The sequence below is a fragment of the Drosophila montana genome, unplaced genomic scaffold (genome assembly GCF_035044405.1).
Source record: "Drosophila montana isolate Dmon_TW-CO22-7 unplaced genomic scaffold, ASM3504440v1 contig_1505_1, whole genome shotgun sequence".
In the NCBI taxonomy this organism is placed as follows: domain Eukaryota; kingdom Metazoa; phylum Arthropoda; class Insecta; order Diptera; family Drosophilidae; genus Drosophila; species Drosophila montana.
This window is the reverse complement of record NW_026996452.1, coordinates 2,976,251-2,995,424: the sequence shown is the minus strand read 5'-3', so window position 1 is coordinate 2,995,424 and position 19,174 is coordinate 2,976,251. Positions and strand designations below refer to the sequence as shown.

Genomic DNA, 19,174 nt, shown 5'->3' with positions numbered 1-19,174 from the left:
ATTCATCTGGAGTACAACATTATGAGCTCATTTAAGAATTTAACACTTGGAAAACACAAAATTCTTGATATCTCGACAACTGACAGTTTCGCAAGGATACTCGGATCTTACAGTCTAATTTTTTGTATACAGCATTTCCCTTTATTTCGTACTAAGTTCTATGCTTGATCCTTGCGATTTACTTTCTCGAATCATTTGAAAGGACTCACATATGCTCAATCGTCTAGCATATGTGCCGAGTTTCCTTATGCGCAGCCACAGAATTGATGAGCTCTCATCTAGCTACAGCAATTTATTAGATCCGATAATTTTTGGATGAACAAACGTTGTCATTAATCAGTTGTTTAATTTTTAAAAGCATGCGACAGGATAACGCCCACAGCCTGATGCGTGTGTGAAAGCATTTGTGTTTTTCCTTTACGGCTTTTCCTATTTTTATTTCGTGCTTTTGGGCAAACAAAACCTGTTTATCGGGCCCAAAAATATAACCACATTGCATGCGAGGCAGCTTAGCTAAGCTGATTAACATTTCGCCCTTGTTCAGATACCTGTGTGTGTGTGTGTGAGTATGTGTGTGTGTGTGTGTGTGTGTGTGTGTGTGTTTACCTTGCCATGCGAGCTGTTATAGCATACATTTATATTCAATAGATTGTGCGCCCGGAACTTTAGTTAGTGTTTTGTGGTCAAAGAACAGACTTTAATGTGCACCATTTCCACTAATTTCATGTCAAGTTGATTTGGCCATCGCAGCCTGACCCTTATCTGTGTGTTCCCTCCTGGCATTCTCCCGGCACCTCTCGCTTTGTTGTCCGACAATTGTTATGCGACTCTTTTTTTTTTTATTGTTTCCTCGCGCTTTGTTCGTGTGCATTGCAACCAGTTTCCGTTACTGTTTTTATTATTATAGCCTCAAGCAGGCGAAAAAAAAAAGAATAGGAAGAGCGAGCAAATAAGAAAACTCACTTCACTCGGTTCGTTCGTTTTGGCTTTCCGTCCGTCTGTCTGTCTGTCTGTACGTCTGTATGTCGGTTTGTCTGTTTTCCTTTGGTGGTTAAATGCTCCCTCGCTGTCAATACTTGAAATTGGCATCTGCATCAGCAATATCGACAGCACAGCAAACGCGCAGCGTTCGCTTTTGGCTCGAAGGTCTATGGGTGTTACCCATCGAAAAGTTCAAGAATTTTGCATTTCCATTGTAACACTATGAACTTAAATTGAACCCAAATTGCAGTGAGTTTAATTAAAATCAAAAGCAGATAAGCTGCATTTGAGTCCATATCTATAGATACAATTTTGTGCAGCACAAATTGGTTGTCCACACTGGACAATTTTAAATATTATTTTGAAAATGTAATAACATTTTCCTACATAAATAATAACATAAATAATTTAATTTAAAATAAATATATATATGTATATATAAATATGAATAAAAGAAATATTTAAAATTAAATTTAAATTAAATACAATAAATTTAATATATCAAATAGTCTAGAAACTTTGCTAGCTCAACTCAATTGTAAGCCATTTTGCAACACTGTGCCTGCTGCACACTAGAATAAGCTATATACCTATGCATATATATAGTGTGTTCTATTTATGCCAATTTGGGAGCGCGCCATTTTGCGCTGTCTCGGCCGCACTCGAAATCGAAAGAAATCCAATGAATACCCCAAAAAAAAAGAAATGCTACACACAATGCACATGTAAGGAAATGGTAAAATGCTTCGCAAAATTGCAGTATTTTTTAGTGTACGTGCGAGTGCAATGGGTGTGTGTGTGTGTGTGTGGTGTAAACTGGGGCCAAACATTGCTGGCTTGAAAACAAGCTTTCGCGTTGGCCAACTTAATCGTCAACGTCAACATTGTTGCAGTTGCAGCAGCAGCAGCAGCAGCATCAGCAGCACGGTTGACATTTGACCTTGCCATTTTCCCCTTTGTGTGTCGTTCCTTTTTTTAGTGTTTTATTCTCTTAGTTGCTGCCTTTTGTTGTTGCTGTTGTGGTTGTGGTGGGCACCCGTTAGGCGTTGATAAAATATTCACGCTTCTTGTGGCATTTCTCATACGCAATGTAGCACAGCGCAATGGTAATCAGGACGAGAATCGTAATGCCCATTATGATGCTGACCAGTATGATTTCGTCGTTGATGCTCTTGTAGGAGTGACCTGCAGAGACAGTAGGCGAAATAAGCAAAATGTAAAGAGATTAAGATTTCGTAATGGCAAATGACAAATTGCCCAACATTTGTTGTCGTTGTGCTGACTGCGTTGAGGTGTGGCTGCTGGGCTAGTTACGGCTGCTGGAGGCAGTTCGTGTCAATAAACGATTCGGTTTGTTGGGACTCATGCATATTCGGGGGACATCAACAGAAAATATATATGCGCATATTCTGACAAATTGCATTGTTACAAAAATAAATAATATCCAAGCATAAATGTACACATGTTCTGGCATGCCATCTAGAATAAATAACATACGTCCGCACACGCACATGCACACACACTCACACATAGACAAAAAGGACATAAAAAATTAAATTAAATTTGGATTCGCAATTCGTTTTCATTGTAAAAGATGTATCAAAGTTTTACGATTCCTGCACGTGGATTATTAATGCCATTTTAAGCTTGCAGCGAAAACAATGCCAAAAAGACATACACAAAGTCGTATAAAATATTTTTGGGCGAATTTGTGCTCTTTAAATGTTGGATAATTTTTGGTACTGTCTTGTTTTCTAGATTGTAAGTTATCATAATTTTAAGAGTTATCCGCCTTTTCTTTTAGTTAAGTTAACATTTTCTTTTTAAGTGAATTTCTGGCGCTTTCGTAACTTATTTTGTTTTCGAGTTGAACTTATGCAGAAGAATTGGCAAGTTTTTATGAATTTTCGCTTCGCTTGCATTCAATTTGATTAGCTTTATAAACGTATTACAATATGAACATATGTGCGTAGATATTTCTTGGCTCCGCCTTTTGCCAAATGACGGCCACTTTTTTCCATGCGCCCCATTTGGCCAGATGCCTGCTCTCTGCGTAATTTAACACATAATCGATGAAGCATTTGCCCTTCTCCAGCAGAATATCTGGCCAAATTAAAATCGTTTATACAGCCAGCCAAAGTGTCGCCGGGCATTGTGTGGATCTGTTAATTAGATGGCTCAAATGACGTCGGTAAGTTGAACTCGAGTCGCCTTTTAACGATCTGATGACTATGTGGCCTAATTAATTGAAATCAAATGGCGTGCTTAATGTGCCTGTGCGACGTCAAGTGTCCTGTAACCATGTGCTTGAAATTTTGTACGAACTGCCCCCAAATGTAGGCAACGTTTGTTGTGCATTAATTTTATCTCTATGTATGCATGTATTTGGTTTGAATAAATATCTTTGAAAGTAAGACATATGTAACTTTGGCACCAAATCTTGTATACTTATATCTAACCATATCTGGCAGATGCCAACTTTGGCCCGCATCTTGTACAGGAAAATATGTATGACATGCAATATTCTCAGGACAGCGGGCACGTGTAAATAAAATGTTGAATTGTTACAATTAAATTTAAAAAATATATCAAAAACAAACTTATATTAAAAACAATGTTAATTAATTTAATTAATTTAGTTATTAATGTTAGAAAGTTCAGGAACTGCAGCATCTGCGTGCTACCACGTCGCTTGGTAAAAAAAAAAGAAACAAAAAATATTCATAAATTACAATTCAAAAATGTCGCGACGCCTAAAAAAATATTTTGCCAAAGTTTTAAAGGGAAGCCGCTCGGAAAGATAATTAAAATAAATGCGAATTTGAAATTAAAATGCGCAGGCTTTAAGAACAGCCAAATCTGAGCTAGAACTTTAGCAGCAAAAAACAAACAATAAACAAAAGACTATGCTTGGCAGACTGAAGATTAGATACCGCGCATAACTGCGGAGTTTGTTTAAGATATCTTGAGAGACGGAAAAGTTAACGATGCAAAAACCGGATTCTTCCTGTAAAGCACAGGTGGACATTGGGAGAAGGCCACAGCGACTCGGCTGTTGATAAAGATCAAGAATATATAGTATATATGTGCTAGGAAATGCCTGATCAGGAATATATAAACATTGTAAAACCAGAAATGTCCCCTCTGCAAGGGTATTAAGATTCATTTATTGTGTTCTCGATTTTGGGCTTCGCTCGCTGTTGCACGACTTTTTAGCTCGTGTGAAAACATTTAAATCATTTTCTGCTTTTTTTCGTTTTTAGCTGAAGACCCCAAAAAGTTTGTCAAACTATGAAAAACGCCTCCCAACGAAATCTGTGCATTGGATATAAAATTATTTATGGGATGTCCAACAAAAAAAAAAAAAAAAAAATAACAAAAATTGAGCTGTCAAAGCGCAATTTGTGAAATAGACAAAAAAAATAGATAGAAATATCAAATGCAGGACTGCGTTAGGCTATATGCAAGAAACAAGCCCAAGAAAAAATTGAAATCTAAATGCGAATTGGCATACGAAACAAACAAACCGTGAATTATTGAGATTTACGGCGTGCAAGAGAAACGGAACATTGGGCCGTGTCAACATTTTAGATATTCTATTCCAATGGAGGGGCCGCCCGTGGCATAGATTTTTGTATTAAATTTCGTTTATTGTTTCTGCCCGTGGATACGGTCAATAAAGCTATTTGTATTGTTATTATGGATGCGGCCGATATTTGTCATAATAATCATTCTGTTTTTGGTTGTGTGGGCGACAAGGTTTTGCGGGCCTTGAGGCCTGCATTTGAGAACTTCCGCTCAAACAGCTCAACGTGATTTGTTCTGATTGAAGCTTTTTACAAACAAGCAAATATACATATATATATATATATAAATACATATATACACATGCTGTGCATAGGGAGAGTCAGCTCGGATTAGGTTGCGTAGCTTGTGCTTCTGTGTTCACGAACATTTTTGTGACTGCAGCCCCTCAGCTTCCTGGCATCTTCTTCTTGGCCTTGGCTTTAATGCCTGTCTGCTAGGACATAAGCTTTAATTTCAATTTACCTTTCCAAGACTTTGCTGTTGGGGTGGCAAGTGCAAAAGGAAATTGTCAATTATATAACTTCAAAGCGTTGCTCCGGCTACGGATTTAGCATCAAATATGCAACAGCTTGTGGGCATGGCCGGGCACAGTTGTAGTTTTGCATACCAAAATAATAAGCGCGAAAGCAATATTTGGGTCGGCAGAAGGAGGACAGAGCTTATTAGAGAATCAAGTCCTTGGGCTATTTTCGGCAAACGAGCTGTCTAAATGAACTCGCGGTGCAGCAATAAGGTTGCAGGCTCAAATTTTAGACTTGTCCTGGTCAAAGGCCAAAGTAGCAACCTTTATAATTACTAATTATATTCCATTCTAACAAGATTTTTAACTGCAACACTTCTCTATCTCTCGTACGCTTTCAAATGAACTCAAAGTTGGCCTTGCTTTAAAATTTGTTTTTCGAATTTAGATCAAATTTGTGATGTAACGTAGCAAAATCAGTGTTCGTTATATTGTTCGTCTATTTGTAAAAATTATCGTACGTACAAATTAAAAATACAAATTTAACAGACCAGAGTTACCAATGGCCGAGTGAGTACAGAGTGCAATTGAATATTCATAAAATATATACCCCATTTTTGCCGCGCGCAGCGAGGAGAAAAGCTCGGTTGGGAAAAGCCTGAAGCAATGCTGCAAGTTTCATTGGAGGGGCAAAGGGTCTATCATCATCCCATTGATTACCTTGCCCATTTTGCTCTATGGCTATAGCATTGGGTCATCCGTAAGTTAGCGAATATGATTGGCCCAGTAAGGTCTCTCTCTCTCTCTCTCTCTGTCTGTCTCTATTCATTAGGAATTCAAGTGCATGTATCTGGTGCTGAACATGGCGCTCTTCTGGATAACAGAATGCATCCCACTCTATCTGACATCCATATTTCCGGTGGTGTTTCTGCCGCTGTTCAGCATAATGGTGGGTAGAGAACTGCATGAGATACGATCACTATGATTGATAAGTAACGATTCCATTTAGAGCTCGTACGATGTATGCCAGCTGTTCTTTACGGATACCTTGGTTATGTTTTTGGGTGGTCTCATTATTGCTCTGGCCGTGGAGTACAGCAATCTGCATCAGCGCATCGCGCTGGGAACAATTCTGTTGGTTGGCTGCAGTCCCAGACGGTAAGACGGTTCAGATGAGTCGAGGTCTAGCAAATGTGTGTCTAGCTGTGTGATTGTCCCCTTCTTCCAGCTTGCATTTAGGTCTCGTTGCGGTCACATGCTTTATATCGCTTTGGATATCGAATTCGGCAGCTACCGCCATGATGTGCCCCATAGTCAAGGCTGTGCTCATGGAAATGGAAGCTGTAAGCGATCTAAGCCTAATATTTCAACTACACAACCCACAGCTTAATCGAAATCTACAATTTTATATAGCAAAATATATTTCAAGTGAGCATGACACAAGAGCAGGAGCCCATGGAGGAGGGAGAGTGAGTACTACTAAAAACTTATCTTATACTCTACATATTGTGACAAGAGCTTAATTTGATTACGTTTTGGTCAGTCCACCGCATCCGTCCATAATATCGTTGGCATTTTATTTCGGCGTTGCCTATGCGGCCACAATTGGGGGCTGCGGCACGCTCATTGGCACGGGCACAAATCTCACCTTTAAGGGTCTATACGACACGTAAGCGACACAATAAATATAGGGGAACAGTTGAGTAAATGTAGCGCTGCTTGCAGCCGCTTTCCCAACTCCAAGGAAAAGGTGGACTTTCCCAAGTTTATGATGTACTCGATACCCATGGTTGTGCTCGTCAATGTGACTCTCCTGTACTTTTCGCTGCAATTGACGCACATGGGCCTGTGCCGACCGAACAGCAACATCGGCCAGCAGATAAAGAAAGGATCCGAAAATAAGGATGTGGTTAAACAGGTGGTCGTTCAGCGTTTTAAGGAGCTGGGTCCCATGACATGCCATGAGATTCAGGTGGCCATACTATTTGTCTTCATGATACTTCTGCTCTTCTTCAAGAAGCCCGGCTTCGTAATGGGCTGGGGTGATTTCCTTAACGCCAAGTGAGTGCCACATTTAATTCCACTTATTGAAATTATTTATTCATTTAATACCCCGAATCCATTGAAAATCCATTTTAAAAAAGGTCAGAAAGAATGACAAGTCGTTCGGTCTGTGTATAATATATAATATAATATATATTCTCGTATATTATGCGCAAATCGAGTTGGTCATATTTTATTGATATCTGCTTCCATGCAGCTTCTCCGGCAGCTTGGTCCGGATTCGGGATATCTCCTAATCGGACACTCCCGACTAGAGCACACTTGTTTTGTCCATTGTTCCTCATTAACGGTTGACTGCCGCATCCACCCAGACCCATAGGCAGCTCGACGCCAGTCATGCTGTCAGTTGTCCTCTTGTTTGCCCTGCCCACACAGTATACGTTCTTTAAGTACTGCTGCGGTAAAGGTAAGTTGGCCAATCTCAGCAGGGAAGCACCTCGTCTAATATATCTACTCCCAACAGCACCCTTCCCTGGCCGAACCATGGACGCCTGCCTCTCCTGGGTGTACATACACAAGCACACACCTTTTGGTCTGTGCTTTTTGCTCGGTAAGCTGAAGTACTAGACTGGCCTGGCGTACATATGGATTTACTACTGTACTTCCTGGTTTAGGTGGCGGCTTTGCTCTGGCCGAGGGCAGCAAACGCAGCGGCATGGCCAAGATGCTGGGCGACAAAATGTCATTCGTTAGATCACTTCCAACCTTTGCCATAATTGGCGTCTGCATTTTCATAAGTCTTTTCTGCACTGCCTTCGCCTCGAACGTGGCCATCTGCAACATCCTCATACCCATATTCAGTGAGATGGTAATACCGGCAAAATGTTTAAGATACTTTCGTGTTACCCTGCTTTTATGCTTTCTCTGCCACAGGCCGTTAGTATTAAAACGCATCCATTGCTGCTGACCCTGCCCTCCGCCCTGGCCATTAGCACGGCATACCATCTGCCGGTCAGCACTCCACCTAATGCTATTATTTGCGGGTATGCTTCAATCAAGACAAAGTATTTGGTAAGTACAGGGGAACATTCGGTTTTGCAGGTCTACTACCTAACCTTTGGTGCACCTCTTTAGGCTATCGCTGGAATATTGCCAACGATTTGGGCTTTTGTCTTGCTCTGGGTGAACTCGTTGACCTTGGGTTACGTTGTCTATCCCGGCACCAAAAAATTTCCAGACGATTTATAGAGTCAGTAAAATCCGGAAAATTAGCTAAACAGAAAATTTAGGAATATTGTCAAAGCTTTTCACTAGCTCTTCAAGATGAAAAAATTTAATTTATATGTTATTTTGTTTCTTTTCTCCTGTATATAAAAACGAAAAAATACATTTTGGCAATGAATGTCAACAAATGCACTAGCATTTAAAGAATAAAGAAAATGGAAAATATTTCGGGAAAATCTGGGCATATTAAATCATGGGCCGATGCCGGAATTCATGCTGTTAGTATGAATCATCATACAAAATAGCTGAATCTATTTGGTTCGCATGATCTGCGATATTATATAGACTCTCTACTGAATAACTGAATTCGTACCGATTTATCTGGCATCGATATGTGCCGGGATGAGGTTTAATCTATGATTAATAAATAACTATTCTATTAAATTCAACTCTCCAAAGACAACACCATATACACTAGACTAGTGCTTGAACCAGCAACTTTCTTGGCCAGTTATCTAAAGGATGTCTAATATAGATCGTATCTATTGATTTAAATACTAGATTCGTCAGCAACATAATCATACCCACACTCTGTGCAATGGTAATCAAATCAGGGATAACTCCTATTGGATTGCGCCCTTTGTATAACATAACTCTATCCTTGCCGCAGCCGCCGGCTTTTAAGCAACATTTATTGCTGCTCACTCTGCCTTTTAGGCTTCCTATAAGCATGGACTATCATCTGCCGGTTGTCTGGGCCTATGTTGGCAGCAAGGCAAAGTATTTGGCAAGCATTACAAAGTACCTGTGTTTGGTTGTGAGTGTATGTTATTAACTTGGTTAACTCTTAAGGCCATGGCTGGAAATATTCCAGCAATAGCCAACCCTATCGACACTTAGCTTTACTCTGGCTAAGCGCCAAGACCTGGGGTTTGTGTATCCGACAATGCAAAGTCTTCCCAAATTCTTTGGGAGCAAAAGTTGTACGATTTGGTAAATTTTAAAAATATTTTCACAATTGGTATTCACTTAGCCAGAGCAACCAAAAACGAAGTCAATTCAATTTGTAAGCATTAAATAAATAAATAAAGGGAAACGGTTGGGTAAATATAATAACAACAATATACATTTGGCAGCCCATTAACACGACACGCTCAATAAAATTGCTATTTATTTTCAATTATATCGACAAATCCGAAGTGAGTCACCGCAGCCAAGCTTGCCACCTTGTTTAAATGCTCATTTCATGCTGTTTACCAACACTGCGGGCGGGGAGCTTACTTTAATAAGGTCCCGGTTTTTGCCCTGCCTGACAGGTGGTCTTTGTGCTGGGGATTTTCGGCGCACATTTGGCATTGTAATACACACATATATATTTATTGCATATAAATGTATATCATGGGTAGATCACAATACATAATTTACGCACAATTTGTGGCAATCAGAAACTATGATAAAGTTATACAAGAGCACAAAGCTCCGGGCTCAGGCACCGCTACAATAAAAGTGCCACACGCATACACAAGTGTGGCCAGCGGGTGGCCCGGAGGCGTTCATAAGGGCAGCAACTCACTTAAGAGGGGGCGTTTTTGGGGCAACAGGAAAACACAAAACTTTATGCAAACACAGCAAAAAGTCGCATGCCAGCAGCTCCTTGCCGCTCTTTCATAGATATTACCTACATTATATCGTCTCGTGTCTGGGCTCTAAGCAAAAGTTCTGGTCTGCATTTGAAATTCCATTTCTTGGCCATGGGTGAATGATATCAAGTGCACAAAGCCGCATAAAACGTACCCAAACACACACACAGACTCCTTGTAGTACATGTACACAAATCTATATAGATATATATATGTATATATATATATACATATTCCCCAACGCACACTCCTCCAGCACATTTACTTACATGAATGCGAAACGCAACGAAACAGAAATGTAATAAAAACACGTCTGGGGAAGTGGCCAAAAATAAGAATATAAATAAAAAAATAAAAATATATAAAGAAAGCAAAAGAAATACATATAAACACGCTTTTCCACACTGATTACTGTGGGGCATGCCACGCGGCGGCAGTTCATCAACAACAACAACAACAACAACAACAACAGCAACAGCAACAACAACAACGAGGAGGCAGACGTCAAGACGTCGCCGCTGGCTGGCAGATCCACTAAAGCCACCAAATGTTGTTGTTGATGCTCTCAATGATGAGGACAATGGCCACAAGCGTGAGCCTCTATTCATGTGCGCTGGTATGATGTGAACATGGAGGACAATACGGCATACAGCCAAGCGATGGCAAATAACACAAATAACATACAAAATCAAAGAAACAATGTAAGAATGGTGGGTTTTCCGATTATTGTGGATGATAAGGTCTTAAAGTCTTGCGTTGTAAAAAAAGTAGTCTAAGTACCGAAAACCAATAAAAAAAAAAAAAACAGCAAAGAACATTCACTAGAAAAGTTTGATTTGCGTTCATAGAAAATATTACTCTGAATAAAAATAAAATAAATGATAATAATGAAATGAAAATGTAATAAAATTCAAACTATCTGATATATACAGTGCGTTTAATACTTATAGTGAATTTAAAGCATAGATTATTATACCTTAAAAATAACACACAAAAAACTGGTTTCACAATGGAACTCAAAACATTTTATATACTTTTATTGCCTATCGATGATCCGTAAGTCCAATGAGGACTTTCAGAATTAAACTAAAATAGTTCTCAAAATATTTTTAAATTTTTAAATTTGATCAAGCTTCAAAATATTAATAAATAGAAAATATTTCCAAAAAGAAAATAAAATAAATAATATACATATTCCATGTGACGATTTGTTATATATTTTTTAATTTTATCAAGCTTTAAATTTTGTCTTTTTTATGTCAAACCAATATCGGGCATTATTTACTTAAGATATTTCAAAATTTACTATCAAGTAGAAAATATTCTAAAAAAGAAAATAATATAAATAATACACATATTTGCATGCAGCTTGTACCACTGTGCCATATGAACAGTGCCAAACTAATGAAGTTGCCAAAGATTTTGTGCGCTCGAATGTAACTGTTTATGGCTTGTTGTGTATGTGTGTGTGTGTGTGCGTGTGCACTCGTGTAAGCTACTTACTGCTGTAATAAATGTTGTCTGAATAACCGTATTTGCCGGCTGTCCTGCCGCCGCCAGCCATCTTGTTGTATTTGCTTTGCTTCCGTTTGGCTCAACTTCCGGCGAATCTAGTTGTGCTCCCAGCAGAAAACTTCAAATATTCGAATTGCCTGCTGTTTGTGATCCGCTTATGTTTATGCTTATGCGCTGTGAAGGAGAAAAGCAAGCCACGTTGCAATTAAAATGCGGTTACAAGCACATATAAAGCAACTACTCAAGTGTGTGCAAATGGTTGTATGTGTGTGTGTGTGAGTGAGTCGGCGTGTCTGTGTGAGCTCAAATACAACACAAAAAATCACAGCACACAACACAAAACGCCAGGCAAAGCGGGCACAGGCGAAACTGCCAAAAACACGTTGCGTATACGCCGCGTCAGCCACGTTCTAATTATGACACACACACGCACACACACAGGCACACAGATGCCGACCTTGTTGTGTAATTATGCATATAATTAATATGCATGTAGCTATTTAATATTAACAAAATTGTCGGCACTTCGAGCAAAGTTGCAGCAGGTAACGAAAGCAGCAGCAGAACGAAGACGCCCCACGGTACGGGAAGCAACAAATAAATTGCGTTCAATTTGTGTAATTAGTGTAAGTAGCTTTGGTTCTTGGCACTCGTGTGGGTCTCCATTTGTGTGTGTGTGTGTGTGTGTGTGCGTGTGTACAAAGCCTTCACCTCAAGTTCTTGTGGCACTTCTGGGCCCAACGTGCGAGCTTGTGTGCAGCAATTTACGAATTGCATTTGGGCCAAGTTCTCTGAACTGCATTTGGAATGCTGTCCGCCTCGAGGCGTGGCAAGTTTAATGAGTCCCAGCCCAGCATGTGCAACATATAACCACATCCCAATTGCATGCTACCTACGTGGCAGGCATACGTGCCTGCCCAACTTGTGGTGCGGCTTCAATTTTGCTAACCAACAATTCGCAATGCCTGAAATTGCCTGTAAAGGTTCCCCCATTGACTTTGGCGCATGAGCAATAATTGAATTGAAGCATATCTCTCCTTTTTTTTTTTTGGTTGAGTCAATTATTCATATTTTTTGATACCCAGCAACCATTAAAGAAATGGTAAAGGAAGGTATGATAACATTTTTGATATCTGAACTGGCAGTAGAGTACACATCCTACATATCTCATTAGCGAAGATATTCTATTTTCATATATATTTGAATACTCTTATAACTTATAGTATTTTCTGACTTATGCAAATTATGAAAAGCCATCTTTAAAATCAAACGAGAGAGTAATTTTTCATAGTGTGGGACTCAGAGCAGACTCAGTCTGCTGGTCACAGGGTATCATCTAGTCGTGACCTCTCGTCTAGAGCACTTTTACTCGTTTCAATTTCCACTTAAAGCTAGCCCCACATGAATTGTGGTTTTATTATTCTACTATTTTACAACTCACGCATCCGCACAGTTATATATTTTCACATATATGTATAAATTTTCAGAATTTTACATCATTTGACTTTATTTTATGGTCAACCGGTGGCTTGTTTTCCACGACAGAAATTCAGCAGAATATTTTTTCAAATGCGAATTCTGGGGATTTATTAAATTATTAAGGTTCGCCAAGCAACAAGCCTCAATTAGCTTAAGCAGCTTTCGATTTATAATAGTTAGTTGCTTCAATTTAATCCTCTTATTAGTTTCAAAGTTTCGGTGCTTTTTGCTGTAAATCATCAGGTAAAGTTTTGCCATGAGCCTTAATTGCCGCACCTCAAAGCGATTTATTATCGCGCCCAGCGACGCCCAACGATCAATTTCTCAAACTTTCCTTTTTAATAAACATGAAAAAGCTAGCTGAAGCACTTTCTAAGGAAACGCAATTTGATTACAGTTCAGATTTATAAATTTACAAAATTCGCACGTATCGCAAACAAACTCAATTACAGGCACAAAAGGGCAAATCTGACAGTTGCACTTTGATCTATTGACATATACATATATATATATATATGTATATATGTATATACGAGAAATTCTAATAAAAGTTTGTCCTTTTGAAGGGACTCGACAGGCTGCTTGACATTTTTCAAATACCAATAAAAGTGAAAGCAATAAAAGATTCTTGGGGCGTGCCAAATATTTGATATGCATTTTCTTTAAGCATTTAACAACCTAACTCTGGTGCCTAAAACAAGGATTGGATTAACAAATTTATGAAAGTTGCTTTACAAAAAACTTTGAGGCTTAAGCAGAAGAAGAAGAAAATGTACATTTTAGTGATTGATAATGCAATGCCTGAGGCTAAAACCAAAACAAAATTAAATAGTAATAAAAGATGAAACGATAAATTTTGATAGTTTTTTCAGACATATTTATGAGAAAGATTAAGATACTACACAAAAAGCCAAGTACAAGATTTAATTAAGGTAATTGTTTCAGATAAATTTATAAGATAGATTAAGAAACTTAACAACAGGATATAAAGGCCATACATAAAGAATCAATTTAAATAGTTGCTTAAGATATATTTTTTTGAGAAAGATTAACAGACAACAAAAGATAATTATATAATAGGCGATATATTAGACTACTATAACTTGATTTTTCAACATCGATATGGGTATATATAGTGGTCCGACTTTTATAATATTTTACTATGTGTATGAAGTATAGTCAGGATATCTTGAAAAAAAAAATAAATAAATAAGTGTTACAGCATATAATTTTAAGCTGATTGTTCCTATGCCAGCTATATGCTATAGTGATCCGATATGATAGACTCCAACAGAGAAATCTGCGTTACGCATTTCATGACAAAATGATAACACTCTCTGCAAGGGTATATTAGAAGGGGTATGAGAGAAAGAAGAAAAGAATAAAACATGAAATTGATTTGAATGAAAGCCGAAAGTCTTAAGTTCAATACAAACGCAAATCCGGACCCAAAAGGGGCTAAAACAAAAAGGAGTTTAAAACTCGTATAAAATATTGAAAAACTGATTAGGAAAGTTGGTGCAAATTGAAGTTAAACTGAATAAATTGATGTGATTTATGGATAGCTCAAAGATTTGCGAGTCATAATAAACTAATAGAAAACCGCATTTAAATGATGGACAGGGCGAATAGTTGAAGCACAACACATATGCGAGCCCCGACTCCAAAATTGCCCCAATAACGTTGGGAAAAGTTTTTAGTATGCGCAGAATGGGAATGCAGACAGCTGTGTTTTGGCCCGACCAAAGGCTGGAGTCCCGGCTGCCGCGCTTGGGGCTGTGCGCCCAATGAAAGCGATACTCATCAGTGCGTTCAATCTGCTCCGCTTATTGGTGGCATGCTGACGAGTCCTTGAGGCCAGTTAAACGGACGCATGGACGACGGGTCGCAGTGCGCAGAGCTGACTCGGCTTTACCACATATTGGAGCACATGTCTGTTGGATTCAACCTGAATGCGGTTGAGGTGTGCGTGCTCCAATCCAGGTGCGAACATGTGTTGAACAGCTCGAAAGCACTCAAACAGACACGAGAACACGCTGTTTATGAGTATGCCCACAAGATAGAGAGATGCCATCATTGTCCAATGTTCGTTCTACCACTTAGCCACCCATATAACGCCCAAATGATGTACCGAAAAAATAAAAAAACAAAAAGCAAAATAGCACTAAAGTTGTCGCCTCTATTTCCGCTTGGATTGCCCATCAAGTGTGCGTGTGTGTGAGTGAGTGCGTGAGTGCGTGAGTGTGTGTGTGAGCGAGCGTATCCGTGTCGCATACACAGCAACAACATGCTCTTTCGCATCCACAACCAGTTTGCTTGGGCATGGCATTTGCGCACGAGTGGCCCATTGTCTAAATTATTTCTATGGCGCAAAGTTTTCCATTTGCCGTTGAATTTGCGTGCTCGGCCCGGATGGAGCCTGGCACCCGGTTACGGTAACGGCATTTCCATCGTAATTCTAAAAAAAAAACAACAAAAACAAAAAAAAGAAGCAAACAATGCATCAAATTGAAGACGCACGTTTTCCCCCATGTTTCGTCATCTGCAGTGATTCCTTGTGATTGCCCCTAATTGTAAGTCAAGTCAGTCGCGCATTCGCTAACAGCAAACACATACACATACACATACACACGCACTCGCACACACACATATACACAAATATACTATATAGCAGGTAGCATGTGATATGAATCGAGTTTTTAATGGTCTCTCTGCTTATAAATGGATTCTATTATATTTAACAGACAATTTTAAAAGATAATGGAAATATTTAAGAAAACCTATTTGTCGTTTTGATTAACATCAGTTATAACATATAGAAATCGGAATGTTGTCAAAATATATCGAAAAACTCAAATAATATAAAACTAAGCATTAAAGTTCGACTAATTATAATAAATCATAATATAATATATATATTAAGTAAGGAGCCTAGCTATTTGCCAGTGTTGGTTAATATTAATTAAGAAATTTAAAGAAAGCTTTTTCCAAAAACGAGCTATAGATTATTTCGATACGTCCGAACTTAACAGAAAGTAGTTGGCAAGAAAGCTATAAGATATGGAAGTATATATGTATATAGCTTTATCAGATCGAATTCGCCTTCTTCAAAGCTCTACAAGTTTTGTAGTATTAACACATTTTATGACACAGAATATATGTAGAATATATATAAGTAAGTCCCAGACTATATATGGATATCTATTAAAGGGTTTTCGTCAGCATGTTTCAAATTTGGTATTCCATAACCATTTATCACTGCAACATATATGTGAGATGAGCATAATAAATCTTCCAGCTGTCAAGCCAAATATTCAAACATAATTAATGTGAGCTGGCAGAATGCCCAAAATTGCGCACCTTCAACCTTGATCCTGAACGCAAATCCAATTGAGCTGGTCAAAGGGAGCTGTGATAAGCACTTTTAACACTTGCCTGCGTCTATTTAATCGACATATTTCAATGGCTGCTAATCTGCAGTATATGTACACTGGGGACTTTGCGGCTTTGCAGGCTGCCAGTTAGGATTAGTGTCAGCTTCTCGAGCAGGAATATATGTATATTAATTGGCCATGTGTGAGACAGCTGTGAGTCGCAGTGAGCTCTTTAAAGCCATTTCAGATATTTATGCTAATGCAAGGCACTAAAAATAAGACTATAAACGCACTAACTTTTCTCTGGCGTATAAAGCTGAGAATCGTGTCTGGAAATTTTATGCATGAAGTGCTGCGAATATTTTAAGCAAATGTGCATAAAAGAATGCAAAGAACTATATGGAATATATAATAAAATTTATACGGCTCACAAGGAAGTAAAGTTAATAAGCAAAATGCTGTACTAAATACCCAAGACATAACAACTATATTTTTGCTTGAATAACCCAACCAACTCCAGGCCATCTTAATTAAATACGAAGTACAACAATGTAACTAACCTATGATAATATTCCTAAATCAAATGTATTAACAGGCGCCAAGCATTTTGGGACTTCCCCCATTTTTATGGCAAATCATAAAAACCAGAGAAAGATTTCATTGAAACGTAATGGCTTATTCATAATATGCAAATGGGTCTGTCATAAAAGCAATGCTAAATGCTTTTAACTTTACGTTGATCGAAATATTGTGAATTCTTTGGGGAATATTTGATGTGACAAATGTGCTAAAAGGCGAATAACAGATTTTGACTTAAAAAAAAGGAAACAACGCAATTTAGTTTCGTTAAACTCAAACCCGAAACTGAACTGAAAGGCATGAAGCGTATTTGGATAGAGATTGATGTGGCTCTAATGAACACGCAAAAATGCATTGGATTAGAGTATTCGCTTACAAAATACTCTGTAACCAAATATTAAAACGTTTTATATATTTATTAAATTCCCTCTGCTTTCTTATACATTTTTGTTTCTAAATTAACATTTTTTAGGTGCCCCAAATATCATAACTTTGGCTTTAATTAAGAGGTTTTCATTAAGATACAAAAGATAATAAGATATACTTTACAGATTGACTTTAAAATTATATATATTTTTGTTAAGTTTACTTTAATATACACTTCAAAGAATATTTATTCGACACGTCCCTTTAAGATCCCCCAATATAAACTTTCTATATTCTTTATAGAGCTGTTGGACTACTCCACACCAGAGACGAAAAATACCATTCTAAGGTTATAATTGAGAACAAACTATTGAAATTCCTTGTCTACAGACTAGACTTCAAGTATATTTTGCTCAGTCTTCTGTTCCAATTAGAACGCATTCCATTTGGATAGGTTAGTACTAGACCTATTTAAACATTACAATGAAATTCCCCTTCCCAACAACTACAGTATAACCTGGCAATACCCTTTTTAATCATTCGTGTGGCTTTGGCACACAATGAACGCACCTTTTATAAAATAAAAGATACTAAAAAATATAAAATAAAAACAACAAAAAAATAATAGAATAAATAAACGGCACTTTGACGCTGTGGTGCACACAGGTTTAAGTGCGTTCAGCCCGAGCGCCCATCTATCCGGGCTGTCAGTTGGCAGCTGGCAGGCTTTAGGCGACTCCATAATTGATTTATGCGGCCATATGGAGGTGGTAGCTGATCCGGGACAAATACTTACCCCGTGCCGTTCTCTGGCTTAAATCGTGATGAGCTTTTGTTGTCTGTTAGCCATAAAATGCCTAATTAAAGCTGTAATTGAATTTAATTGCCAACAGTTGATCAATATGCCCGCAAATAGCACGCAGCTGAAGTCCTGGATGGCCACGGGGCGTCCTGTGTCCCGCTGCTGCCAGCTGCCTTTGTTCGAGCCGGGGCTAAGGCACTGGCCGAGATAAACAGTAAACAGTAAAAACAGGCGACACAAAAGCGCGCGAAATCACACAATCAAATACACGCGCACACACGCACACGCATACGCACACGCGAACGCACACTAATAGAGCAATATATACACGCACACACAGTCAGGACCCGGCCTTAGCACTTTAATGTGGCGCCAAATGATGCGGCTTCCACGTCCACGTCGTCTGGCTTGTTGTTAGGATCTGTTCGATGCGCGACCGTCGCAGCGCCGTCTGTGCCATCTAACGGTATTTGTAGTACTGATTGCCCAGCACTGGCAGCCAGATGAATGAACCAAAAAATTGCCAAACAACTTCGCATTGTCGGTGTAAGATGTGAAAAGTTTGCGCGCGCCCCATGGACCACAGCAACACACATACACAACACAACACACTCACACGAACACACACAAGCACACGCGTTCACAGCGCGCGGAGCTTTTACTACGCGCCGAGCTTTTGGGGATGTTGTATTTACCCAACCCTAGACTGAGCTTTGCTCTTGGGTGCTGTTTGCAAAGTCAAAGTGCTGTATAAGTTGGTAATTGTTTCAAATTCTAGACAGTTTTTAAAATTACTTTTACAGATATTGATATAAGTTTTTAAGTTAAAATAAAAATTGTTATTATATATATAATGTTATTATCTTTATTATAATTTTCATTTTTATTTCTCATTTTATTATGGCTTATAATTCGTACAAAGGTGTTTTACCATGTCCTTCGGCTAGCACATTGCAATGCAAATACTTTAGACTGGGACTCGAACCGGCATCCTCCCGAGCTCACTTGCCTGATTAACTAATTTACTTACAGAAAATCAGCTCTTGTTATACTCCTTATATATTAATATAAATCTGAATATGAAATATTGTCTGTGCGTACAACAAAATATTGTTACTTAGAAAAACCTACAAGAGCTGCCTGTATGTCTTGAGAGGACTTG

General features: G+C 38.6%; 2 protein-coding genes across 2 annotated transcripts; one reads left to right on the top strand and one right to left on the bottom strand.

The window, feature by feature from the left end:
• Positions 1-1,993: 1,993 nt before the first annotated feature.
• On the bottom strand, positions 1,994-18,471 carry LOC135436639 (uncharacterized). The gene is made up of 3 exons (XM_064694313.1): positions 18,007-18,471; positions 11,401-11,586; positions 1,994-2,166 (listed from the first exon to the last, which is right to left on the bottom strand). Exons 2-3 carry the CDS (start codon positions 11,459-11,461, stop codon positions 2,021-2,023), a joined length of 207 nt encoding a protein of 68 aa, XP_064550383.1. The 5' UTR covers positions 11,462-11,586; positions 18,007-18,471; the 3' UTR covers positions 1,994-2,020.
• LOC135434319 (protein I'm not dead yet 2-like) lies at positions 5,445-8,493 on the top strand. The gene is made up of 13 exons (XM_064690866.1): positions 5,445-5,599; positions 5,660-5,789; positions 5,862-5,978; positions 6,039-6,187; positions 6,258-6,372; positions 6,443-6,498; positions 6,573-6,698; positions 6,755-7,090; positions 7,405-7,499; positions 7,557-7,643; positions 7,708-7,901; positions 7,967-8,104; positions 8,168-8,493. Exons 1-13 carry the CDS (start codon positions 5,592-5,594, stop codon positions 8,279-8,281), a joined length of 1,665 nt encoding a protein of 554 aa, XP_064546936.1. The 5' UTR covers positions 5,445-5,591; the 3' UTR covers positions 8,282-8,493.
• Positions 18,472-19,174: the final 703 nt, after the last annotated feature.

Bases quoted from the DNA above. Each gene is read 5' to 3' on its own strand.
- LOC135434319 (XM_064690866.1), top strand. The intron at 7,644-7,707 runs GTAAGCTGAAGT...TTCCTGGTTTAG, and splicing joins TGGTCTGTGCTTTTTGCTCG to GTGGCGGCTTTGCTCTGGCC. The intron at 8,105-8,167 runs GTAAGTACAGGG...GCACCTCTTTAG, and splicing joins CAATCAAGACAAAGTATTTG to GCTATCGCTGGAATATTGCC.
- LOC135436639 (XM_064694313.1), bottom strand. From the start codon at position 11,461: ATGGCTGGCGGCGGCAGGACAGCCGGCAAATACGGTTATTCAGACAAC. The intron at 2,167-11,400 runs GTAAGTAGCTTA...CTGTCTCTGCAG, and splicing joins AGACAACATTTATTACAGCA to GTCACTCCTACAAGAGCATC.